General features: G+C 40.6%; 1 protein-coding gene and 1 pseudogene across 1 annotated transcript; both read left to right on the top strand.

Moving 5' to 3' along the window:
• Positions 1 to 1158: 1158 nt before the first annotated feature.
• Positions 1159 to 11226, top strand: LOC136105113 (cytochrome P450 2J6-like). Its single transcript, XM_065844672.1, has 9 exons — positions 1159 to 1329; positions 2716 to 2878; positions 3207 to 3356; positions 4019 to 4179; positions 6729 to 6905; positions 7417 to 7558; positions 9664 to 9851; positions 10398 to 10539; positions 11048 to 11226. The coding sequence occupies exons 1-9, from the start codon at positions 1159 to 1161 to the stop codon at positions 11224 to 11226; spliced, it is 1473 nt and encodes a 490-aa protein (XP_065700744.1).
• Positions 11227 to 15715: 4489 nt separating this feature from the next.
• LOC136105096 (cytochrome P450 2J4-like) overlaps positions 15716 to 27220 on the top strand; it is a 29557-nt pseudogene continuing 18052 nt past the window's right edge.

The following is a 27220-nucleotide window of genomic DNA, read 5'->3' as shown; positions in this document are numbered from 1 at the left end:
CTTGTGTTGATGCAGATTCTGTGGGGAGTGGAGGGTGGATTGTGCACTGCTGCAAAACTAGGATTCATTTTCTCTGCTAACAGAAAGATGAGGTGGCAAAAATGGGTATAATGAGGTGACTGGGTAACTGCTGTGTTGACACCCAACTCTCGGGCATCTCCGTGAATACAGGACGAATGAGAGACTGAATAAGAGTTGAGGTTTAGAAACAGCCATCTGGGTGACTTCCCAGAGTGCCACACGCTCCTGTCAAAGCCAGTTGAGCTGAGTCTAAGCCAGTGCTGTTCCTGAGCAAGTGCCAAAGCTGCATTGTCCAAATGACGCCCTTTGCAGGGGCACAGGCTCTACCTGCATAGAGGAAGAGCAATCCACAGCTCCCAAAGGGCGTTGCTCCATTGCTCCGAGCACTACGGTGGCAATTAGCTGAGAGGTTGAAGACCTTGCAGCCTCTCTTATCTGTACAACTGGACAGAGTGTGTGGACACTTAGGTCTTACAACATTACAAACATCAAACTCTCATTATCCAATGACAGATTAGAGTCTTTGCTTGTTTGTTTTACGTGCCCTAAGTACAAAATTAAGAGGTCCAGCCATCTCCCAAAGAGCTTACAGTTTAAATCATGAGGAAAAATGAAAGGAACAGCAGAGAACATCAGAATTGAGCAATAATAGGAGATGAGCGAAGGAACAGTGCACATGGTTGATACATGTGGTGGCTCCCCATGAGCCTGATTTTGAGCAATCCCATGGGCCTTGGCTGTGTAACCAACCCTCAGGACATTTTTTAAAATGATTTCTCTGTTCTTGCAAGGGTTTTTTTTATGAAACCAATACTGTGGGCAGGGATTTGTGTCACAGCAACTGTCATGGCACAAGGAGGCATGTAATTAACCTGCATTTTGTATATCATGGAGAGCCGATGATTGTCAGATTTGTGGCTGCAATATTATGGAATGATGTCAGATACGCTTAAAAATAAGAACACTTGGTTCTCTGGGATGGGGAAGTAAAGTGATAAAGAGGGAAGGACTGAGAGGCACTGAAGCTTCAACACCTTTTTCTCTTTTAGGGAGGTACCAGCGAAACAAGATAAAGTTGGATCTATTATCTGTGGGGCAGTTTTTCAGGACAACACAGCCTTGTAAATCAGAAGTGAAATGTTATCAGTAAGTGTGGTGCTGCTGTTTTTTGTGGTGTCTCTGTTGTTTCTGCAGTTTCTGAAACTGCAATGGATGCGAAGACGATTTCCTCCTGGACCAACTCCATATCCCTTCTTTGGAAATTTGCTGCAGATGAACTTCCAAATTCATCATGACATCCTTAAAAAGGTATGCATTTTCAGGTAAGTAATTAATGGACTCATAAACTGATTGAAAAGTAAATATGACTGTTTAACATAGTCTTATTTTGAATGCTAGGAAGGGATTTGTTCTAAATTGTGTAAATGTGAAAATAGATGGGGATCATTCAAAGAATCTGCTTCTCGGTATGAAAAATTTCCAGCTTACTATGACATATGTAATTAAAACCTCATGTGCATACAAACAAAACAATACTGATAATAACATTCCTGTCTTGCACATCGGAAAAAGACACATGTTAAAGCAGACTCTTTAATTCTGTGCAGTCTTTTGCATGTCTGTGTGTTGACTGTTGTTGCACTGGCAGTTTCTAAATATCACATGAAATAACTATGGAGTGCCTATGTGTTTCAAGTATAGAAAGGAGGATTTTTTTAAATATACTTATTCAACAGATTTTTCAAAAGATCTTGGAATTTTTTTTTCTGACCTATTATACAATTTGGTCAGATTTTCACAAGAGACTTCAGTTCACTGAGCCAGAATGAGTGTTTAAGTAGCCAAACTAGTTCATTGTGTGCCTACCTTCAACCTCTTTTCTAAGTCCAATTGTAATGCACAGCACTTCTAGAATTTGTATCATAGTGTTTTATATTCCCCCTACATATATATTAAATATTTAACATTTAAATAAATGCATACTAGCACCTCACTGTCACTTTTTGTTCTCATCCTTCCTTTTCCCTGGCTCTTCCCTGTCCTACCCGTTCTCCTCTCCCAAGTTGCATATTGAAGGCAAGGTAGTTACGACTCCACAACATAAAACTATGGCCAGTGCATGTCTGTTGTATTTTCTTCTATTTCTGACCTCCCAATCCTGAAGAGTAGTGTTGCTCATCCCAAGATTTCAAAAGCCATTAATTAGTCCTTCCAAAAATGATATTAGACACAAATGTGGAAGCACGTGTGTACGAATTTTTCTCAATGTTCGTATCAGTTCCCTCTTGTTTGTTCCCAGGGAGCAAAATTTTCTAGCTGAGCTGGAAAGGAGAGGCTGATTCCTGCTTTACCCATCTCCTCGGCTGCTTTTGCAGGGATTTAATCTCATGAGCCTAACGTTTTCCTCTTACAAACATTCACCTGCAATGAGTTTGAATTGTAAGACGTGCGATAAATAACATAACAGACATTGGCATTATTGGCTGCCTGACATTTTAGGAGCATCTTTATCTTTAGTAAACAAGATGTTGGCTAGAAACCTGACTTCAAGCTATATATATATAGATTTGTTGCTCTCTACTCAAGGTCAATCATCCCTGGGGCATCCGCCAAGGGAGAAGGTCTGATTCATCTTGTTTGATTTCAATGTCCTCGTTCTGACCTATGTTGTCCTGGTGCTGCTTTGCTCTACAGATGGCCAAAATGCACGGTAATGTCTTCACCTTGTGGGTTTTAAACCGTCCTGTAGTTGTCCTCCAAGGGTTTCAGGCAGTGAAGGAAGGTCTGACTGTCCATGCTGAAGACGTTGCTGGAAGGCCAACAAGTCATTTCTTCCATATTTTGACTCATGGAAATGGTAATTATTATTTTCACTAAATATTTTTGTGTGTTTAACCCTGATTTTGGAAAGTGATTTAGGTATCTTGATGTCTGTAAGTTACAGTGGAAAAAAATTAATATTTTCATGAGGTTTTTTATCAAACATTTCTTCTGTCAGAATAATAATGGCAGAATATAGCTATTGTAAGAGTTTCTATACAGGAGATAGGTGGCCGAACTGGAAGAAGAAAGGAGAGGAAAGAGGAATGCTGCCTTACTACTGGCAAAAATCTGACAAAATACAATAACTGTATAAAGTCATTAATTTATAAAGTGTTAACAGCATTAGTTCATTATGATCCTAGGTGTTATGTTCTCTAATGGTCATGTCTGGAAGCAACATAGGCGTTTTGGACTTGCAATAATGAGGAAAATGGGAGTAGGGAAAAAAGACCAGGAGTATCAGCTCCAAGAGGAGGCCCGTGACCTGGTGGAACGCCTGCGGAAAACAAACGGTACGTGACTCGGTGTGCACGTCAGTCTGTGCGATACTATTACAGAAAGGGATTTAAAGTGTACACGCAAAGCTGAGGCTCAAAGGTCCATATCGTATGATCTGTATGAGACATTTACCTGCAGAAGCGCTGCATGTGAAACCGCGCGGTGCAAACTTAGAACTGGGATGCCATGGTCCCTGTCTGTTGGTGTTATAACTTCTTAGTCAGTTTGTTCCGTCTATGTTGCTGAATAATGGGGTGAATCTATAGCTATGCTCAATTATTGTGTTATTGGGGTTTTAAAGGATAGGAACAAAGAACAGAAGGTGGATCTCTTTTCAGTCTCAGCTGATGTTCTTTGAAGCCTGATTATTGCCAAACATGAGATCTACTGATGCCAAGATTCTTTGAAATCTGGGTGTTTTTATAATTACTATGACTACTAATTGCATTCCCACCAGGTGTCTTTGGTTTGTTGTTTTGTTTTGGTTTAATCCTACAGTGTTTTTTAGATGTCTGAAGTTACCTTTTACTCACGCATTTTACGAATCAATTGCAATTTATCATCTGAGAATCTAATTAATGTCAGAAATGCTTATGAATTGTTATCAGCTCTCCTATCAGTGGGAAAAGCAGGAACAGTAAGTGTTAATAGTGAATGCTATTCACTGTGTTCACAGGAAAACCTCTGGACCCCACTATGCCTGTTGTCCATACCGTTTCAAACGTGATTTGTTCTGTGATTTTTGGACATCGCTTCTCTAAAGACGATGAAAATTTTCAACGCTTGATTGAATCCATTGATACTATAACAGCATTTATGAACAGCATCTCTTTTTTTGTGAGGAAAATTGTTTGTTTGTTTGTTGACTTTATATAGACAATGAAAAAGGCAGCTTGCTTGTTACTTTTATAAGAAAAATAGCTACAATTGTGCAACTGGAATTGCTGGAGTACACATCAGTACTTCCAGATGCCTGGTTCAAAACTTATTTCAATTGTCTATGATGCATCACAGCACAGGAATTTCCTTTGGCTGGTGGGCAGGGATGGAAACACAGAGGCTGCTACACATTTGGGAGAGGTATAAAGGACTTGCTGTACAACTACCTGTACAACTTCAGTGTTTGAAACTACGATGGCAACTCAGTAGGAAAATACAAGTTAAAATATCTGAAAAGCTCTGAATTAGGCTTATTTAAATTCTGTCTGACAAAGGGGCTTTTTTCATTGTATCAAATCATACGACTGTCAAGCAAGGTCAAGAGGAATATGGGTCTTTACTCCTTCCTTCACTACTCTTAGCTAACTTCATAGTTGAGCAACTGTAGTGCACAAAGTTAACATGTAATTAAATTGCTTAACAGTAGCTTCTTCCAATAGTTTTCGGCAGCAACACCTGTACCATCCCTGCATGTCCTTGTGAGAACTCAGTCACACACTCTGGAAGTCACTCTCCATTAGCTGTTGGGTGGTATTTGTCTCCATTCAACACAGCAGCTCCTAACTTCACATCTGCTCCACCAGACAGCAGAATTTGCTGTCTTGCTTCTGTATGAAGCTGTGAGTGCAGCTGCAAAACGAGTAGAACCATTTGCCTCAATCAGGGCAGTTTTATTATTAACCATTTACAAAGGGGTATCAATTTACACGTGTGGAAGACAACCTGCTTCTGCAGAACTCGCTGGAACTCATCCGGATTTGCATCTCGCATGATTTCACAGAATCCCAGAATGTCAGGGGTTGGAAAGGACCTGGAAAGCTCATCCAGTCCAATCCCCCCGCCGGAGCAGGAACACCCAGCTGAGGTTCCACAGGAAGGTGTCCAGGCGGGTTTGAATGTCTGCAGAGAAGGAGACTCCACAACCCCCCTGGGCAGCCTGGGCCAGGCTCTGCCACCCTCACTGAGAAGAAGTTTCTTCTCAAATTTAAGTGGAACCTTTTGTGTTCCAGTTTGTACCCATTACCCCTTGTCCTATCATTGGTTGTCACCGAGCAGAGCCTGGCTCCATCCTCCTGACACTCACCCTTTATATATTTGTAAACATTAATGAGGTCACCCCTCAGTCTCTTCTTCTCCAAGCTCCAGAGCCCCTCCAGAGCCCCTCCAGAGCTCCCTCAGCCTTTCCTCATAAGGGAGATGCTCCACTCCTTAATCATCTTTGTTGCCCTGCGCTGGACTCTTTCCAGCAGTTTCCACTGTCTCTTACTAATTGGAAACTGCTGTAATCAAGGTCCTAGAGAACTTGAGGACTAACTTGATACTCGTAAATTTTTCTCCCAGAAGATACAGATGGAATGATTCCTAAGTCATCTTCTAATCAGCTATTTCCGAACTTCTCTTAGTAGGTGTTTGTATAAGCTGTTCTTAACAACTCTTAATAGTGTGTCTATGGCTAACAAAAACACCTAGTCCAATATTTCATTCTGTCCTGCTCTCCACAGTGCTTTCACAGCAGCGTACAATCCTTTAATGGTGGTCTGTACTAATCTGTTTTCCTGGTAAGCGGACAGGTAGATTTAAGCAAAATTCTGCAGTAGGACAAAAGAGAAATACAAGGCAGGAATCTGAACAGGGTAGTGGGAAGATAAATCTCTGTAATGCAGCTGCCATTTAAATAGGTGAGCCCAAGAGTTATGACCTAATGGATAATTTAAACTCCAGTAATTCTGTAAACTGGAAGGACATGGTACAGTCTGTAAAACGGGAAAAAGAAAGGGAAATTAGTTAGAGAAATGGAATCGATGTAAAAAGTATTTTGTTTCTTTTCCACTGAGGTGTGGTCTATAAAGGGATAAGTGCAATAATGTGAATAGGTTTACAAAAATGAATAAATAGCAAAGAATCCACATGGCTCAATATTTCTACTTCATCAAGTTGTTTTACAGACCACACAGATGAGAAGGTATATCTGAGTAAAATCCCTGTATATTTGGTATCCTACAATTAGAAATTAAACCTGGATTTGGATATTTCTGTTTTCAGTTAACACGTGTCAAAGCGGTCAGCCTGGACCTGTTCTTTTTAGTGACGAGATAGAAATTGTACATATGTTGGATAACCAAAGAACAGGGGTGTGTTTTGTATGGAGGTCCTTGCTACTGAAGTTCAACCTAGCAAAGAACTGGGGTACAGAGGAACTTCATTTGTTCTTTGTACATATCAATACAAAATTGTAGCATAAGACTAAGAAATTTTGCTCCAGGGAAAAATGGGATTAGGAGAGACATTAATGAGTCATGGGGTAAGCACTTTCCCTTCAATGTAAAGGTGAAGGTGCAGTCATCAGGGTCTTTCATTTGCTTTTTCCACTGCCTAAAAGCCTGTATCGGGATTCAAGTTTATTTTGTTAATGTCATTAATACCACATATCTAAAATATCTTTACAGGTATATGAAATGTTTCCTTGGCTTGCAAGCCATTTCCTGGCACCATTTAAACAGGCTGCGTCCAGCATCGATTTTGTGAATGCCCTATTCACAAAGGAAATCAAAAGCCACAAAGAAAAAGGAAAACCAGATGAAAATCAAGATTTTATTGATTACTATTTGGATGAGATAGATAAAGTGAGTATCTCTGAACTCTTCTTATGCTCCACTAACAAAAAGAGATTTTAAGTGTTCCTTTGATTATAATGATGTCTAATATAAATTTAGGGGTGTAGAATTTCTCCATAGAAAAGGTTATAGGTAGATGAATTTTAAAAAGCTGACACTAAGAGATGTTGGGAGAGAATGAAGTAAAAACGTAAGCAGATTTACAGGTAAATTGTCTATACCACAATAATAACAGATCTGCATATGGTTAAGGTACAACTAGAACTGACTGTTCTGATGGGATGCAGCAGGTGTAGGAAGAATTTACAAGTAATAACATCGTTATGGCTGCAGAAAAAAATTGATAAATTGACAAATGTACTAGAAAATGTTTTTGCATTATTCAGAATGTTTTATCATCTAAGCCTCCCTCCCCACTACTTTCTTCATTTTGGGTAGTATTAGTAAATGTTCCTGTGATGCAAGGTGGTTTACTTGTTTTGATGTGCCTTAACTTGACCTTTCCAATTCACATCTGCAGACTAAAGGAAATACTGATGCTACTTATGATGAAGAGAACTTGACCCAGACTATTTTTGACCTCTTTATAGCAGGTACAGAAACTACAGCCACCACTTTATGTTGGGCGCTGCTCTATATGGTGGTTTATCCTGATGTTCAAGGTAAGCACCCAAGCAGTTCTGCAAATTTTTAGAAACTACACATGTTCAAATAGTAGTAGAGCTTGTTCAAAGAATACTAGAAGAATTAATAAGTAGGGTATGAATCAGCTGAACTGCATTGATCTGTTCCATGCTTTATCATTCTAACACACGGGCTGGTCATTTTAGGGTTTGTTTCTAAGTGATCCATACAGAATGCAGGGTGGGATTCATCTCATCAGGTGGAGGAGTCTGTTCTTGGATGAGATAAACTGCACTGTTGCCCCTCTGCTGACAATAATGATCAGACATTCACTGCGGGCAAGGTGGAGTCTTCAGGTCATCCTTTTCAACCTATTAGAGAGCAGTGTAGGGGAAAAGGACCTGGGGGTCCTGGGGACAGCAGGGTGACCATGAGCCAGCACTGGGCCCTTGTGGCCAGGAAGGCCAATGGCATCCTGGGGTGTATTAGAAGGGGGGTGGTCAGTAGGTCAGAGAGGTTCTCCTGCCCCTCTACTCTGCCCTGGTGAGACCACAACTGGAATATTGTGTCCATTTGTGGGCCCCTCAGTTCCAGAAGAACACGGAACTGCTGGAGAGAGTCCAGCGCAGGGCAACAAAGATGCTGAAGGGAGTGGAGCATCTCCCGTGTGAGGAAAGGCTGAGGGAGCTGGGGCTCTGGAGCTTGGAGAAAAGGAGACTGAGGGGTGACCTCATTAATGTTTACAGATATAGAAAGGGTGAGTGGCAGGAGGATGGAGCCAGGCTCTGCTCGGTGACAACCAATGGTAGGACAAGGGTACAAACTGGAACACAAAAGGTTCCACTCAAATTTGAGAAGAAACTTCTTCTCAGTGAGGATGCCAGAGCCTGGCCCAGGCTGCCCAGGGAGGTTGTGGAGTCTCCTTCTCTGCAGACATTCAAACCCGCCTGGACACCTTCCTGTGGAACCTCAGCTGGGTGTTCCTGCTCCATGGGGGGATTGCACTGGATGAGCTTTCCAGGTCCCTTCTAATCCCTGACATTCTGGGATTCTGTGATTCTTCGATGTGCCTCTGGCTTCTTTGCAGCTGAAATCATTTCCATGCAGTGGGAGGTTGCTAATATGTGTGGTTATTTCATGAAGCTTAAAAATTCAAATGTAAATATCTACATATAAACAGATATTCAAAAAAAAGAGTGGGGTACCTCGAAACTGTAGGCTTTTAATAATGATATTCACAGAAGAAATATATAGATTGGTAGAGGAAAACAGGTGAAAGAGTCAGAGTGTACAAGGTAGAAAGGATTAAAAGGTATACAAATCACTTCAAAGGCCTCGTATTTGAGAATTTAAGCTGAGTACCAGGCACAGCAGGAGGCTGGCAAGAAGAAAACGGTGGAAATGGTAAGGAGGAAGGATCTTCTATTTCTGTTACCAAACAGCTCTTCAAAACACCTGAACTTTGAATTTTCTCCACATGATCTTTCACCCTCTCAGGATATATTGAAGCCGTTGTAAGTTTCCTGATGCACAAGGTCAATCTAATTGCAATGACAAAGGCTGTAGTACTAATCAGACCATTTTGGCTCAGAAATTAGCCAGAAATTACCATTTCAGCTCAGATTGTAAGTAAAAAAAATTAAAGAGAAAAAATTAATTTGCGTGCTTCCCAAGACAGGTAATTACAGAATAGCAATTAGAGCATCTGTGGATGACAAGCAAAGTCTGCGTGGTTCTGAGTGAAGAAAAATCATTGATCAGTTACTAATGTGGTCTCCCAATACACAATGAATATTTCATATTCCAGTTGATTCCCTGCCTCTAAAAATAAATATTAATAAAAGTCTTTTTATAAATTACCTCAGAGCAGTAAATGTAACAGGCAACTAAATATACTTATAGAATGACTTTGTCAGCTACCATTATTTTTCAAGTATTACTTGGGTATGCAACCTATAAACAGCTTCAGTGTCAAATTGTATTCAAGTCATCCACAGGTGGATTTGAACGCATACTTATTTTATAAAATATCTTTTTCACATTTTTTGATGTTATCCTTACTGTAAAAAGCAATAGGAAAAATTATGAGTAGAGAGTTTATAGACTGTTTCTTGTGTATTTAAAGCTGAATATTCCTCTTTAGAGAAAGTCCAGAAGGAGCTGGATGCTGTTCTGGGTTGTTCCCGTTTAATTTGCTACGAGGACAGGAAAAAGTTGCCCTATACAAACGCTGTCATTCACGAGATCCAGCGGTACAGCAATATAGTCTTGATTGCACTTCCCAGACAGAGTGTGAAGGACACAGAGTTGCTGGGGTTTCCTGTTCCAAAGGTACAAATACGCTGCATATGTGAATATCTGATGTCTGGTTCACTTGTAATGCTTTTTCAAACTGATTTACTCTAACTTTTTAAATACCGAAGCCACCTTGGGTTGTGATTCCCAAGACACTTCCATTTTCATCCCTTTTTTTCTGGATCCTCTCAAAGCAAATCTGGCATTCCAGAAATTATCAAGTAACAACAGGAAAAATTAAACTGATATTTGTGATATTCTGTAACTCAAAAGCTGAATAAGTAGCAAAAATACTTAGTGCCTATAGGAAAAATAAAAGCAACACATTTTAAGAATACAAACATTATAAAACCCTAACCATTTGTTTTATTAAACTTATTGGCAGCAAGCAATAAAGAAAAGGAAGTTGCAACATTCTCAACAGTTTAAACTTCTTATGAAATGTTATAAAGCTTGATTTTGCTTTTGGAAAGCTGAGACTTCAATGAAGGACTTTATATTCTTTGTTCCTTGGTCATCAGTTGCTTGTCTGATGAATATGAACAGTAAGACAGAACTGAAGCCACTGCTCCTTTTTTTCAGAACACCATAATTTTAGCAAATATCGACTCTGTTCTGTCTGATCCTGGAAAATGGGAGACACCAGATCAGTTCAACCCAAGCCACTTTCTGGATAAAGATGGAAACTTCATAAACAGAGAAGCATTCTTACCATTTTCCATAGGTATGTGCACTGAACAGCAATTTATTTACCCCATGTGATAACAACTTAAGATCCATTCATTCTCCAGCATAACTTGGAAGGAATCTGCAAATAGGTGTGTAAACACGTTCCACTGTTTTAAAGTTCTCTAGGAAGAGAGAAATCCAATTGAATGTGGAAAAGATTAGAAGACAAGGAAAGACACATAGAAAAGTTTCTCTTGGAAGACAGATCCAGTTTTTCTCTTGGAGGGGAAGTAGTAGCAGCAAAATGTATAGCACTTGGAAGGCAGCAAATGTAAATTATGCAATCTTGGTGATCGTCTCTATGATGTCTTGCTGCCTGCTGTAAATACAGATTGAAACTTTTGGTGGAAATACGAGCAGCCTTTTAGTTCTGAATCATTAAATGAAGCTATAAGGACAAAGTCTGCAGAAAACAAGCAAACAAACAAAAACCCCAAGCAGGCTAGAAAGGGAGGTTTGATAGAAATCTTTTTTGGCCAATTGCCTTTTCTCTCTTTTCACAGGGCACCGTGTGTGCATGGGGGAGCTGTTGGCAAGGATGGAGATCTTTATTGTCTTTTCCACCCTGTTACGGGCATTCACGCTCACCCTGCCAGAAGGAGTGAAAGAAGTCAATACAAAGTTTGTTTTTGGGAGCACAATGAAGCCACCTCCCTACCAGCTCTGTGCCATTCCGCGGTAGGAGACGGTGCCCCATAGATTCAGGGAAGACTTACTCTGCAAGGTTGCTTCTGCATGTGAATCCCTTTCTGTATGTCTTCAGATTTTTGCTTTCCTCTTCATTCGGTTAATCACGGCCCTGAAAGATGCTTTTCAGACAGTTGCATCCTGAGGGTCATACCTACAAAGCATTAATCTTTAATTCTTGTTTTCTCTTTGGAAAATCTTGGTTACTTTCTTCTGATGTGTAACAAATAAAGACATTAAGGGAAGAAATAGGATTTGGCCTTATTTATTGCTAATTATAAAGAGGAATGACAAAAAAAGAACCTGAGGCAGTCTATGAATTAGAAGTCTTGTGATTAAAGGTCTGTGCGTTATTTTCCATAAGCCACAGCTGCATTTGTGGAGATAGACTTAGAGATCTTTCAGTTTGTTGCAGGTTATTAGTGGGTTCAGGAGTAAGAAGAAGCTCTTGGAGGACTCTTCCTAGAGAGGCAGATAATATGATCTGAGATAACATTCCCAAAGCCTGATCAGGTTTGGTTTTGTGTGAACTTGTTGCATACAACTCTGTCCTTGACACCTGACAAGACAGTTCAAGGTTTCACCCACTCCAACAGGCAGTAATTCAGCCATTCGGGTGAAAATAGAGGAGCGGCTTCATCAACCACATGTGGAGTGGTTTCCACAGCACAGACAAGGGCGAGGACGGCAAGACAAATAACAACAGGGAGCAGACACAAGGTGTTGATAAATCGTTTTATGAGTCAACTGGTTGACAAGCAACGGGAGAGCATGTCTTTGCATGACAGATAGTCTTCTGGTGTTTTTTGCTCTAGATCCTCCAATAATTTATTCAGCTTCTTTTACTCTTTCAGATCTTTAGTGGATTCTTTATCACAGTTAACTGACTTCACATCAGTCAGCATAAATTAGTACATCACGGCCAACAGATGATTTAGCACTATGGAAGAATTATTGAAGCCTTTTATGAGTATGGTGCTTAAGGACTTGGCAAAAGTGGATATTTAACATTTTACTAGTTTTCACTAGCATTAGGAGTACGTTCTTCTTGCATGACATAGGAAGGGGATACTGTATGCCAACACAGGAAGGATTATTTTTATACACTGATTAACTGATAGTGCTGTGGGACTGAAGTCATTATCAGCTGTATTTGTTTCAGGTACCTCCTTGTATTTCAAAACAGGTATCACCCAGTCTATAACAAGCAGAGATGTGTGAAATCGGTAATCTGCATACTGGATTGTCGTGGTTTAGCCGCACTGGCAACTAAACCCACGTGTCGCTCACCCCTCCCATGCTGCGGTGGGATGGGGAGGAGAATTAAGAAACAAAAGGCAAAACTTGTGGGTTGGGATAAGAACAGTTTAATGCAGCAGCAAAAGGGAAAAGATAGACAATAATAATAATAATAATAATAAAAATAATAATAATAATAATAATGAAAAAATATACAAAGTGAGTAATGTACAACAGAGTAGGCATAGTTGTGTTCCCTAACAGCATTGCTTTGTATGCATTAATATAAAAAGCTGGTAATGACAGGATGGATTGCAGCCACTTCACCTCCACAAGCAGAAGATGCGGGGGAATAAGGCCATCATTGAAGAAAGCAGCTTGAGTCTTTATTGTCACTAACAGCAGTAAGAAAATACCCTTTTGAAAAAGAAGTGATTGTTGGAAAGCTTAAGAAAAAAAGACCAAGAGGGTAAGTGCCAGCTTCTACATTCTTCTCTCTGGTAGGGCCTTGCTAATACTCTCAACAACTGCATTCATTTTGTTGTGGAAATCCATTTAATTCTGGAGAATGTAATTGGCACCAAGTATCATCATTTCTGCACACGAAACAAAAATCTCTCGATCCTTGTTTCTTGGTTTTCTGAATCTCAACACATGCTCCCAGGACCTTCCATGTCCCTGGTGTTAGATTGAGTCCCTGCAGCTGTCACTTCACCATTTAGGAAACCGGTTGCATTGGAAGGGTTTTGGCTGCATGCTGCGATGTCTGGGTTCTGCTGAAAGGCTTGGAGAAGTTTACTACTTACAAATCATCACTGGGGATGAGTTATTGTGTTTAATATGCATGGTCCTGGTCCAAGGAACTGTGCCATCCTAGACAAGTATCTGGAAAAAATTAAGTGGACCCAAATGTTTCAGAGTTTTACACTTGAAAACCAGATGGGAACAAAGATAGCCCTGGAGAAACTGGAGACCTAAGATGGATGTTGGAATTTAAACTGAATCTTTGTTGCCTGTCATACAAATATCATGAAACATCACGGATGGAAGCAGAGGGCCAAATTCCAGAAAAGACAGGAAATCTTCTTCAGGAAAACACCACCAGGCAAAAGGTTTTAAACAGTCCTGAAGTGGCCAGTACATGAGACGTGGTTCCCCATGTCAGCTGAACTCATTGACAGAAATGATGCCAAAGAAAGAAGGAAGGAAGAGCTTCAGGCTGGTGTTAGGACTAAGACGAAGGATGTGGGTGAATCTGACAAGGGGCTGAAGGGACCAGTGGTATTTGAATACCTGGATTTCTAAGAAATAGCTGATAATGTGCAAACTCAAGGCTGCAAGGCTAAAGAAAGGAAGAGCGATTCTGCTGCAAGGCTGCAGCCCTGGCGCTGGCGAGAGCCCCAGCCCTTCGCTTCTTCTCTTTCCCATGGGAAATGTCACTGGGCAAAAATGACTTTTGCTGTTGAGAAAAATAACCTAGATGGAAAAATCTTTGAATAGCTAAGAGGCGAGGGAGAGCATGACATTGATTCCACCTGAAAAAAATCTGATCAACTCGTACATTTTAAGTAAACTTTGTAAAATTATTCTGGATACAGGGCAGGTAAAACAACTCATCAGCATTTCTTTTTAAGGAGAAGATTTTTTTCCTGTTGAAGTAGAGAGCAAAACTAGAAATGAGTGCCTTGAAACACCAGCTATTTTGGAAACAAACAAAGCTTTTGTAGAAACATAGTCACTGCCTTTCTAGGTTAATAATGCATTAATCAGTTGTGCTTTAGCGGTAGCGAAGTGCAGTGGTTGGAGGCTGAGTTACCTGGGGGCTGGCAAACACCAGGCTGTTCTTTCTGGATAAGTGAGTTTCCTGTCCCAGAGCCACAAATCCTGTGAAACAGTTTCTGTCTCAAAGACAGGGCCCTTGAAAGAAGCAAGCTGAGGTACGAGTCTTCTTGGCACACTTTCAGTAGATTAGTGAAAATGTATTTCTTTAACAAGTGTTTTGCTTTCAGGAGATGGGCATTTTCCACAAGGAGCCGTTTTTCCATTAGCATTTTGGTAACACGGGGCTGGAACTGTCATTGTTATGTGGTGCCTGGAATCCCGCTCACATGTTCTTCACGGTCTGGTTCCCTGTAAGCTCAGCTGAAGCTGGTTTGTTCGTCCTGCATATGCTGAGCCTTGGCAAAGAGCCTTGGCTACAAACTGTGTTTATTCTCAGATTACCCAGTATGGTACACATGTCATGACTAGTTCTTGCTGGGGCCCTTAGTTCTGATTGTAGCTCAAGATTCCCAGTAGGTTTTTCCCATGGTTTTTAAATCTGTGTTTCATACTCGTACTTTCTATATGCGTACGCTTTATTTCTCTGGCAAGCTTTCCGGTGATAGCACAAAATAGTCTTTAGGGCAGGGATGTTAAACTCATTTTCATTGGGGGCCACGTCAACCTCACGGTTGCCTTCAAAGGGCCAAATATAATTTTAGGACTTTTATGCAGGTGAAAATGAGTTTGACACCCCTGCTTTAGGGTATTCACCTTTATGTCAAGATTGAAAGGGGAAATTCAGAAGCAGGCAAACCCCTCCAGTGAAGCTAGCCAGCACAAACAGGTTAGAAAAAAAAATTAGGTTATATATTAAAATTTTCAATTAGATTTGAAAGCATAACAAGTTTTGCTTTTTGTATTAAGCGTTAGATACTCATCTATGTATCTGAAGATAAACGTGGGCTGTTAACTTTTATCCATTACTGGGTATATGTGTATGTATGTGTGCATGAAATATATACAAAACATTTTGAAAACTCTAAGATTGAATATCCATCTACATTTGTATGCTTAATTTGTATGTATGGCTATTGCCTTTCTAGAAGTGTTCATGAAGTTTTGGTAGGAGCACATATTGTCCACAATTGTTTCAGAAAATTAGATGAAGAATTTACATGAGGATGTGTGAATCTACATTGCCTGGAAAATCTTGGCCCTAGTCTTTTAAGAGACCGTTCCTACAAATCCTGTGATCCATATCTGACAAATGTCATCTGAATGAGAAGAGGTAGAGGATATACATCTATTAAATACGCTTGAGCATGAGGATGTAATCAGTGGGGCAGAAGGGAGTGGTTGATGATATAGAGGGAGGGTTAGAGGCGGGGAATGATTATTATATGAAATTTAAACTCTTATGAAAGAACTGGTTGAGCAACCAGCCTTTACAGTTTCAATAGACTACTTTCAATAAACACAAGTTAGTGAAAGTGGATGTTAAAATGTTAACAATAAGTGAAGTTCTTATAGCTGTGGCTGTATTTCTCCTAATTATGCAGTTTTTGAAGTTGCAACGAGTACGAAGACGGCTTCCTCCTGGACCAATCCCTCTCCCAGTTTTTGGAACCTTGATACAGCTGAACTTTGAGTTTAACCGGGATATCCTCATGAAGGTATTTATTTTCAGATACTCCTGATTGTTTAGAAGTCTTTGTAATTTCTCATTTCTCATGTTGTTTGCTATGTGAAAACATCTTCTCTCAAAACTACGTTGGTAACATACTGTCATTGTTAACTACCCACTGTGATATTGCATTCGGTTTGGTTTGGACCTACTGGCTTGATTGGCAAAATAAGAAAAAGTTATTGCAGCATAGAACAGTTTGCCAAGCTAAGAAATGTGGTATTGGAAGCTATGAATGTGTGAAAATAATTCTGACACTTCAACCTATCACCTGTTAACACTGGATTTGACAAATTCTTGTGAAGCTTGATATAATTTTGGATGGAATACCTCTAGGGATAACATGTCAGATTTGCAGTTAGGGAAAAGAAATACTGTTTTTAAAAAATTACTTTCAAAGCATAGATTTTTAGCTTTCCGAGCATTGGCAGTCTCTAGATGGAGAGTAATTAGATATCTGTGTATATGCTTGTTTATACTCACAGGATCTTTAAAAATACCCACAAACCTTTTGTTGGTCGCTTTTTTGAGGCATCCTGTGCACAAAGCCACCTCTATTTCATTCTGTTGATTCTCGCAAGTGCTTTCAGGATTCTCAATAGACAATTCCAGTGGCGTCTGTCACTGGGATGTGGAGGAGGCTCATCAGTGGTTGTGACCACATGGCGGGTTCAGACAGGGAGTACGGACACCGTGAAATGGAATGGTTTTACTCAGGTTCCAGCACTGAAATAGGCAAATGAGCAGGGGCAAAGCAGAAAGTAACTGGTCCAGTCTCTACAAGCCAGTTATTCCCCTGACATTTCTGTGTTCCCTTTGTGCCACTTTACCAGTACAAATGACAGAAACCCTCTTGAAATAAATTCACGCATAGAAAATACCCTTTATCACATGAATCATTGTGAAGTTAGCTTTGGCTTATATATGGTAATAAAAGCTACTTAATGTTTCTTGGCATAGATCTGTGGCTCTGAAAAGCTGGAATACTCAGGTTTTTCCAACAGTGAAAGCTGGAAGAGAGTTCATCCTTTCTCACAGATAATTGTAATCTTGTGGGAAAGGTGGAGAGCATCATTCCGCCTCAGGGCTAGTCCTGTAATCAGTGTAAAAACATTCTCTGTTCGCAGCGTGTGGGATTTCATCTGTGCTCTCCTGGCTTCTCTCTCATCTATAGCTGGCAAAAATTCACGGTAACATATTCACCTTATGGTTTGGATGGGCCCCAGTGATCATACTGAATGGATTTCAGGCAGTTAAGGATGGTATGACCACGCACCCTGAAGATGTTTCTGGGAGGCTGGTGTCTCCTTTCTTCAGAGCAATGGCCAAAGGAAAAGGTGAGAATTTCTTGCCATAAATACTGCACAGAAACACCCCCTTGACAAATTGCAGCTCTTGAGTAGCTTGTAACCATTTCCAAAGGTACCGCAGTGGCAGGGTTTGTCTATGAGGAATGACTGCCAGGTGAACTGTGAAGTACGAAGCGATGAAATAGCCTTTGGACAGCAGGAGGAGGAAGACATCAGCAACAGAGAAAAGATTCATAATGCCTTGTGTGAAATATCGCTCGTAGCAGATTCAGAGGTGATGAGATGAGGCAGTGGTGGGTTGTGCCACAGAGAAGTGGAGGAAGGGCAGGAAAGGGCATGTTTCCTTGTCCTGGACTCGCTGCCTCCCACCATTACATTTTCAACTGGAGACTGAGCTTGATGTGGGATCTTCTTCCCATTCTATTCCTTTTATGAATATTTCCGTACTCTCACAGTTGCATTTAGAGATTTGGTGCACTTCTGTTTCAACCTTGCTGTACGTTTCTTACTCCTCAACCATATGGCAAATTCATGAACACATGCATTGTGAAACAACCTTTCCTTTATTTGAGACCTCGACTTTTTTTCAAGGAAACCTTCAATTTTTCTAATTTTAATTTTTTTTCGTCATTGGTGATTCTTATACTAGATTAAAGATCCTGTTAGTATATGTTTATTTCCTCTGAAGATATTTGTCACAAAGCCCAAGTACTGAACTTTTATGGCCTGTGGATAGGAAATTTTCTCCCTGACTCCTGTTTTCCCTTCATGAAACCATCACCCTGGTCAAGTGAGCTCCAAGTATAGAAGAGAGTGGGAAGCAAGCACTTCAGAGAGGATCTAGAGAAGCAGCTGTCAAACTTTCTGAGATAATTTGTTGTCTTGAATCAAGCTTAATCCTGCAAGTCATCTTATTACCCAGTTAAGTTTGTTCCTTTTATCCCTGCCCATGTGTTTACCGGCTACAGCTGTTCCTTGGTGTCTTTGTGTTCATAGGCAATGCAATAGTTTCATTATATTCTGTGGTTTAGTAAATCTTTTAATGTAGTCTTTGTCTAGACTGACTATTAGCATGATAAAGAGCTCTTCCTTGAATGGATGCAGGGATTATGTTGGCAACCGGTCACACCTGGAAGCAGCAGAGAAGGTTTGCACTGAGGACTCTCCGCAACCTTGGCCTGGGAAAAAGAGGTCTGGAGCATCGAGTTCAAGAAGAGGCCCACTACCTAGTAGACTTCTTTGCAAGCATGAAAGGTATCTCTGCAATAAATACTGGTTCCTTTTTGTCATTAGTCTGATCTGTATGTGTATGAACTTCTCTGCCCTGCCCTGATATCAAGGGCAGCTTTTGTTCCGCAAGAGAGTGTGCAGGGTCTTACAGTGTCTGTGTGGAATGGACTGAAAATGCAAAGACCCCAGGGCTGTGTTTTCAAACCCAGTGGGAGACTATTCTTGTTCAAAGTTATTTACAGAACTACTAAAATTGGGAAGCAAAACTGGAGCTTACTTATTATTTATATGATAGAGTGCTTAAAGTGGAAAGGGATCTCCAAAGGTGGTCTAGTCTAACCCCTTCTCAATGAAGGGTCAATCAGAGCAGGCTTCTTAGGGCTGAGTCAAGCTGGGTTTTAAATATTTGCAAGAGTGGAGACTTTACCACCTCTCTGGGTAACATGTTCCACTGTTTCATCAGCCCTACAGTAAAAAGGTTTCTTCTGTTCAGACAGGATTTAATGTATTTCAGTTTTTCCCCATTGCCTCACTTGATACCACTGAGAAGAGCTTAGGTCCATGTTCTTTACTCCCTTCCATTGGGCATTTATACACATCTGAGATAACTCTCTGAGCCCTCTCTTCTCCAGATTAAATAGCCCCAGCACTTCCAGCCTCTCCTACATCAAATGCTTCAATCTCCTAATTGTCCTTGTGGCCCTTTTGCTCAACTTGTTCCAGTATGTTGATGATGTCTCTTGTGCTGGGGACCCCAGAATTGGACCCAGCACTCCAGATGGGTCTCACCAGTGCTGACTGGAGTGGAAGGACCACCTCCCTTGACCTGCTGGCAATGCCTTTGCTAATGCGGCCGAGGATGATGTTGGCCACCTCTGCCTCCATTGCTGGCTCATATACGGTGCTGGTGCCTAAAGATATGGACACATTGTCAACACTGATGAATTAAGTCTTATAACACCATTTGCATGAGCTCTGTAAAGCACTGACTAGAATCTAGTCTTTTGTCACAATATTTTATCCTGAATAATCCTGTCAGGAGTATGAGAGTTGGATTTCCCAATACCGATCATTATGCAAAGGCACAGTAAACCAGGACATGCTGTGGCTAGCATTGTGTCTATTAAAAGTCATTAAATCTAGCAAAGTCCCATGGTTTAAGAACTAGGAGAGACTGAGATGTGATCACACATGCAGGAAATAAAAGCCCAGAAAAATAAGTTGCTAATCAGAATTGGGTGTTGGACAGTTGTATTGTTACAAACATAAACACAATTGTTGATAGTAGTTTATTCTGAAGTCATAAAATAGTCTTCTTGGATTAAGTTTTGAAATAATTACTTTAAAATTAGCTATTATATTACTGACACTAGTGGTTGGAATTAGTTTATGACATTTTATCTTAATGGAGGTTGTACATCTCTAACTAGTCCAGGCCTTGCATGTATTTATCTCCTTGCTGAATAGGGCTGCCTCTCTTGTAATGGTTCTTCCCTCAGACTCTCTTTGATCAGAGTGTTCTCAGACATTTCCATGCTCAAGACCTATTTCAAACGTGTCAGACAGAAAAATTGCATAGAATTTATTTCTTCTTACCTCTAAATTTGCTCTATCATCTTACAAAATATTTTATTCGCATGGCGTTTCCTTAGAGTGCCACACACTCCTGGGATTATGAGATTGCAGCACGGTTGTGAAGAATCAGTTTGATACTGCAATTTTGTAAGAAGATTGCTGCTTCTCTGTGAAACACAATGCTCTGTTGAAAGTTCTTTGGGTAACCTAAAACATTCTCTCATTTCACTAAAGTAGATAGGAGACATTAAGAGTGATGTTTATTATTATGGTTGCAGGGAAACCCCTGGATCCTTCATACCCTCTCATTCATGCTGTCTCAAATGTCATTTGTGCTGTCGTTTATGGACACCGCTTTTCCAGAGAGGATGAAACCTTCCGTGAACTGATTAGAGCCACAGAACATCTATTCAAATTCGGAGGCAGCTTTATTCATCATGTAAGTAAATAATCTGTTTTCTTTTTCTGAATAAGACAAAGCAAGAAATGCAGATTCAAGAGGTAGCTGTTAGGCATAGAATCATGGAATCATTTTGATTAGAAGAGATCCCTCAGGATCATCGAGTCCAACCATAACCTAACCCTAGCACTAAACCATGTCCCTAAGAACCTCGTCTAAACACCTTTTAAACCCCTCCAGGGATGATGACTCCACCACTGCCCTGGGCACCCTGTTCCAATGCCTGACAGCCCTCTCTGGGAATAATTTTATCCCAATATCCAATCTAAACCTCCCCTGGCGCAACTTGAGGCCATTTCCTCTTGTCCTATCACTTGCTACTTGGGAGAAGAGACCAACCCCCTCCATGCTACAACGTCCTTTTGGGTAGTTACAGACATTGATAAGGTCTCCCCTCAGCTCCTGTTCTCCAGACTGAACAGCACCAGTTCCCTCAACTGCTTCTCGTAAGACTTCACCAGCTTCCTCACCCTCCTCTGCACTCTCTCTAGTAGAAGTTTTAGAATGGGTGAGCGGTGTCCCGTGCAGCTTTGCTGGACAGTGCACTACCTCAAAGTGTGATAGCAGAGCTCTATATACCAGCCTTGGTCTTTTGTGTTCATTGTCCTATGTGTGAGCACTGTGATAAGGCAGTTTGCACTTAAATCTTTGCAGCAAGGCACAAGTCGACGGACTGCTCCTGGGTCACGTTTGTTATCTGGTTTCTCAACCCCCATCTACAAGAGATTCCAGCCTTGGGCATCATGATTGTTAAATACTAAATGTCAGGTCTGCAAGCATGATTCACATGCCAGGTTTAGACACTGTTTTATATACAGTCAACAGAGAGAAGAATTATCAAAATACCTAACTGTTTTGCCTGTGGCTACTTATCTCCATTTCCCCTAAAAGAAGTGGAGATTGAAGACTTTCCAGAGAAATTCCACTCCTTCGATGAGTGAGGAGCAGTTCTAGACACAGGCAGTAGAAGATAGGAAAAGCTAAGCCAGCAAACATACCCGTGAGCTCAGCAATCAAAACAATCAACACTCTTATGAGAACCAAGGACTTTCCTGACCCTAGAAGAGGCCCTCTTTGCACAGAAGCATATTCAAAGTTGGCCAGGAGTTCCGGTTCCACTTCTAAAGTTGTCCCAAACATTTTATGCAGTAGCTTCTTAATGTAAAACACATAAGCAATCCCTGTAATAAAGAGATTTCCTCCCATCCCCCTATCCCATGGAGCAATCTTCTCACTGAGTTAGGATCAGGTTCCATTTTGCCTAGTCTAGCACTGGGTCCTGTAAGTTTTGTGTAGTGGTGGCAGGTGACACCTGGTTTTGAGAAGGAGAATATACCTCCTCTTCATCTCTCCTTCCTTTGCTTTAGTCCAATTAATAAGATCCTGTTCTGGGAAATAAGAACAGAGGTTCAAAACATTCCAGAGGGAAGTCTGCAACCTTCCCACCTCCAGGTTGCAGAGGGAACTCAGCATGATGTAAAAAGTGGCCATTACTGTGTCCACATCCCCATTTCCTAACTGGATTCCATGCTGGCAGGCACCGAATGGGAGAACTGGGGCCCTCCAGAAATTGAGGAGTTTTGGCAGGACTTGTAGCCAAGAAGGCAAACGGACTCTGTTCCTGTCTTGGATGTTGACAGCTAAATTCCACTTGCATTTTGGGTGCCATAGCAGTGGGAAAGCACATGCATTTGAGTAGGAATGTGTGTGATCTGGGCAGCCATATATGATTAATGAGACTACAGTTGTATATTAGGCTTCTGAACAGATTTTGGAAGAAAAAAAAAAAAATACCAGAGATGAAATTAACAGAAGGAGATGAAGTTCTGTGCGAATTTAACAAGGCCGGACTACTGCCTTTCTGTTATAAGGCAATGATTAATTGATAATTCTATGTCTGACAAAAAGAACTGATTTTCCAAAAAGAGAAAAGTATAGTCTAATTCAGCCAGACTCCAGTGAACACCGAATAATGTGCCCTTCTGTGGTATAATGAGGAAAGTACTAGAAGAGCTCAGCAAAAGGAAGACTGAGAAAGGATAGAATTTCTGCTGATAAATAAATCATGGGATTATGTTTCAAGCAGGAAAAGAACTATTAAGAGAAAATACACTCTAGATACAAGAACATTGTATACAAATTACCCAGGCATTAAATACAGACTGAAAATCAGAATGAACTTTCTAGCTACCATAATAGGTAGAAAGCATCTATCCCTAGGCCAGATTTTCCCAAAGAGTAAGAGAGAAAGATAAGATTAATCTGGTTGTGTCAGCTAACCCCTTCTTTTCCAGATGAGAGCACTCAAAAAAGTCAGGTACTGTTTCCCAGCTTTTTGGGTTTTCAGATGTTTCAAGTTTTATTGAGGGCCCTTCAGAGCTCAATGAGTAGAGAGATTACTGAGTTCGTGTGCCAGCTGCTGGTAGCCAGCCCTAGTTTTGGGTTGTATCAACTGCTTTTGCGCATCCTGGTGAGGACAGTTTGCAATGGCTTTGCTTCTTCCTTCCCGGTATTCTCCACTGGAGGGCAGGGTCTCACTTTTAAAATGTCTGAAAACAGCTCATTGTAATTGAATACGTGAATTGAATAATTGAATGAATGAATATAGATATAGTTCATTCTAATTATAATCTTTCTAATTTGGCTTGTGGTTGAGCTGAAAGTATGTGGAACTTTGAATTTTACCACCAACGCAGATAGAAATTATATAGTGTATTGTCTCACAACTTGAAAACATAAGCGTAGCCTTTGTCAGAATATTTTACTAATCATGCCAAACCCACATACTAGCATGAATATCACCTTCTCTTTTTAGTAGGCCTAAAATGCATTTTCTAGTGATAGTGACTTTGTGGTGCCTCTTGTGTGTCCCTCCCGCAGCTGTATGAAATCTTCCCCTGGTTGATGTGCCGTCTCCCTGGTCCTCATAAGAAAGCGTTGTCTTGCTATGAGGTCCTGAGCTCTTTTACGAGGAGAGAGATCAGACTGCACAGAGAGCGTGGGGTGCCAGATGAACTGGAGGATTTCATTGACTTCTACCTGGCTCACATTGAAGAAGTAAGTATTTGCTCTGCCTGATCGTCCATTCATGGTGAATAAGGTGAAATGGACCATTAAATCATCCAGTCTGAGCCTTACTATCACAATCTCCTACCTTTCATGGACATCCTAATGTGAATCCAGGAACCACGGACTTGCTAAATCCTTTCTCATTATTGACATGCCACGGTACTTTGCAATCCTTTTGTTAAAGGGCAGGTTAATGTGCGGCGTTTTTTTTTCTCATTGGCACAATTTAAGGCCTCCAGGAAAGAATACTGAATTTCTAAGTGGACCATGAGAGAGCTGGGAAGGTGTTAGGGAGACAGAGTGGGCTGTTCTGGATAGGATATTTGGCCAGTAAGGTTTGTCGAGAGAGTTTGCTGAAAGGGGGCAATTGGATTTTGAGAGCATTTTGTGGGGAAATAATCCAGGAATCAGCAGAATTTCAGACAAGGCTGGGAAGAACAGAGTGCCAGGGTCAGCGAAGTTGCAAGCAAAGGGAACTGGAGCAAATAAGGACATTGTAGATGGGAATCCATAGGGTTTTGAAAAGCTGTAGGAGGCTTGCATAAGCTGTGAGTGGGGACACCCTTCTCTAGACCTTACCAGGATAATTTTTCCTCTGTTTGAATTTCTTGGGAACTGGATCCCCTCCCTAAACCCTGGGCTAGCAGCTGCCCTCTCCCTCTGTGACTCCTCCTACCTCCACTTAATCACTCTATCTCCTCTTCTCCACTGCAACGAGCTATATTCCTCTACCTGTTCTCCTTGGCAGTAGCAAGAAAAAGGAGAAAGAGGAGGAAGCAACAAGATGAGACTGGTGATACTGGGGGCTGACAAGGCAAGGGAAGAAGGGCTGTTAGCTATTTCTGTCAGCCGGCCCCTTAGTCTTTTAGCAGATGTTTTAAGAATACTTCATAGTGCTTGATTTTTTTTTATTATTATTGTGTGGAACAAAAGCAACTGTCTCATGGAACTCCAAGGATGTTGCAACTGTGAAACTGTAATTATCATCTAAGCTCGTAATTCCATCAAAGAATCAAATCAGATCTCCTTGCCAAAATCAGTTTTCCATGTCATAATTAATAGCATTAATTTGTATTTCTAGCTGGTAATTCTTTATTAATTGATTCCCACATCAGCTGCTATATTTTTTTATGTCCAGGCTGGATAGCAGCCTAACCGGTTTCTAGTTTCTTGGATCCTCTTGTTTTAAATTATTTTTAGACTGACACGATAGTAACACATCTGGTCTTCCAAAGTGTTTAACTGCTTCTGAAGTCTTTCTCTGCTGTTCTAAGACTTAGGAGACCTGAACATCAGTGGACAAGAAACTGTTTGAGTGAGCTCTTCTGGGACTCTGCTAGGTGGAAATCCTTCAAGTTTGTTATTAAAAAAATTGAATTGTCTGTAATAGATATTCAGGGGCAATATAAAAAGATTAGATGATACTACAACAGGGGAAAAACATCCTTCCCGCTTTCCAGTTGCTCCAGTTGGCAAAAGAAAGCATAACCTTCCTAAATTTAGATCATTAATTCCCCCAAACTATAACAATATTATTTCATAGCACATACATACATGTCCTTACACTGGTAATTGATAATCATCTTTGATGTCTAATATTTTTTTATCAGTCTGTCTGTATTCTAATATAGGCAAAACACACTTGGAACCAATGATAAAATCACATTTAAGCCTATTCTGGTTTTTCTAACTTCTTCTTCTCATTTGCAGTCCAAGGGTGTACCCAGGTCTACATACAATGAAGATAACATGATTTATTCTATAAATGACCTTTTCTTGGGTGGATCAGAGACAAGCAGCACTACTTTGAACTGGGGCCTGCTCTATATGGTGGCAAATCCAGACATCCAAGGTGAGTAGATAAGCACATCACAAATATCTTTAGTGCAATAGAACAGCCAAGTCATAACATTTTCATGGATCAGAGATTTTTCCTAGATACCAGTGTATGGCTGGAGGCACATGGACCTTTTTGTACTGGTAGATCTGTGCTAGGGAGCACCAGTAGATCCGGAATATCCATGTGCAAGCTCTTACAGCAGTCACAGGCTGTATTTGAGCTTCTTGCAACAGAAATTACTCCAGTCCAGAGGAGAATTTGATGGCTCATCTGTTAGATCTATGTATATTTAAGAAGTTTATTTTTAAGTCTAGCTTTTAAATAACCATCAGTCACTTTCATAGAGCATGAAATGAAAACCAAAGAAAGAATGATCTCTTATGCTGGATTACAGAAATCCCACTGTTAGATATCAGAATGTGTGCAAATACCCGGAGGAGAACCGGATTTAAAATTAAGGAAGGAGATGAAGATAAGAAAAAATTACTCACCTTGTAGCTATCAGACAAGAAGGTCTACTTAATCTTGCGTTATTGCATGGTAATTATCACCTATTATAATTAAGGTTATGAAAGCGCTGACTGACCTAAATAATTTTCTTTATCTAAATATTATACCTTGCACAGACTTGGGAAAGCAGGGTGTGTGCGGAATGATCCTTCTGAGTCATACATCGCGTCTAGACTCTCATAAAGAACTGACATCAGTATATTTGTCCTCATTTAATTGGTGGCTTCTTTTGCTACCCATTGATACTTTTACCTGTGTTGACACCCAGTGAAAATGTTACGCTGTTTTGCAGTTCCATCATGTTCCATATAGGACCATTTCCTTTTAATAGGAATTAGGCTTTTTAAAGGCCAGATTCATCTGGCTTAAATTCCAGAGAGCTCTGAGCTTAGTGGTTCTAACTGGCTGTAGGTGCCTGAGGCATCTAACCAAAAGAAAATACAAAGATAAATCAGTTATCTCTTGCATTTAAGAGTTAGTAAAGCAACTCTTTAAGAGTTTTAAGTTTTTGAGCAACAAATCACTTTTCTTAATCTACAGTCAAGGAATTTCAGACCCAGAGGTAGAGCTCCCACATGTTTAAGCTGTCAGGACACCCTGCTACTTTTATTTCTTTTATAAAAGTTACTTACATTTTTTACAATAATTTTGTTGCTGTCTTTGAAAATGGAATTGGTAAAAATATTTCATATATTTTTCCACCTGAAATTGCGACTATTTCTCCACAGAGAAAGTGCAGAAGGAGCTGGATGCCGTGCTGGGTCCTTCCCAGTTAATCTGCTACGAGGATCGGAGAGAACTGCCCTACACAAACGCTGTGATTCATGAGATTCAGCGCTTCAGCAACATCATCTCAGTTGGCATGCCAAGGGTGTGCGTGAGGGACACTACATTGCTCGGCTTTCCCCTCAAAAAGGTACAGACCTGGTTTCTCCGTCACTACAGACCTCTCCTGTATCAGTAGAGCAAGGTGTGCATTAAGTCTATTTGTGCCAGGATCTTGTTCTCAACAGCAGCAGGGTTGGATACCTCTGAATCATAGTCTGAATGGAAAGGAGGACAAGAAACCATCTGCCAGGCTGAGCTTAGTGACACAGCTCTTGGGAAAGGGTTATCAGCAGCTTTTAGCAAGTGTTTCTACAAACCAATTGAAGACAAAACCTCAGAGACTGATATTAAAGGGTGCTGTGATTGATTTGTGCTGATAAGCCATCGGAAAGATTTCTGCCAGATATTTTGCCTGCAGGAAGCCTGCAAAAGATCCAGGGAAAATCATGAAGCAACTAGCCTTCATCAGAGACCGAATCA

This window comes from Patagioenas fasciata, chromosome 9 (assembly GCF_037038585.1).
Source record: "Patagioenas fasciata isolate bPatFas1 chromosome 9, bPatFas1.hap1, whole genome shotgun sequence".
NCBI lineage: Eukaryota > Metazoa > Chordata > Aves > Columbiformes > Columbidae > Patagioenas > Patagioenas fasciata.
This window is presented reverse-complemented; position numbering and strand designations above follow the sequence as displayed.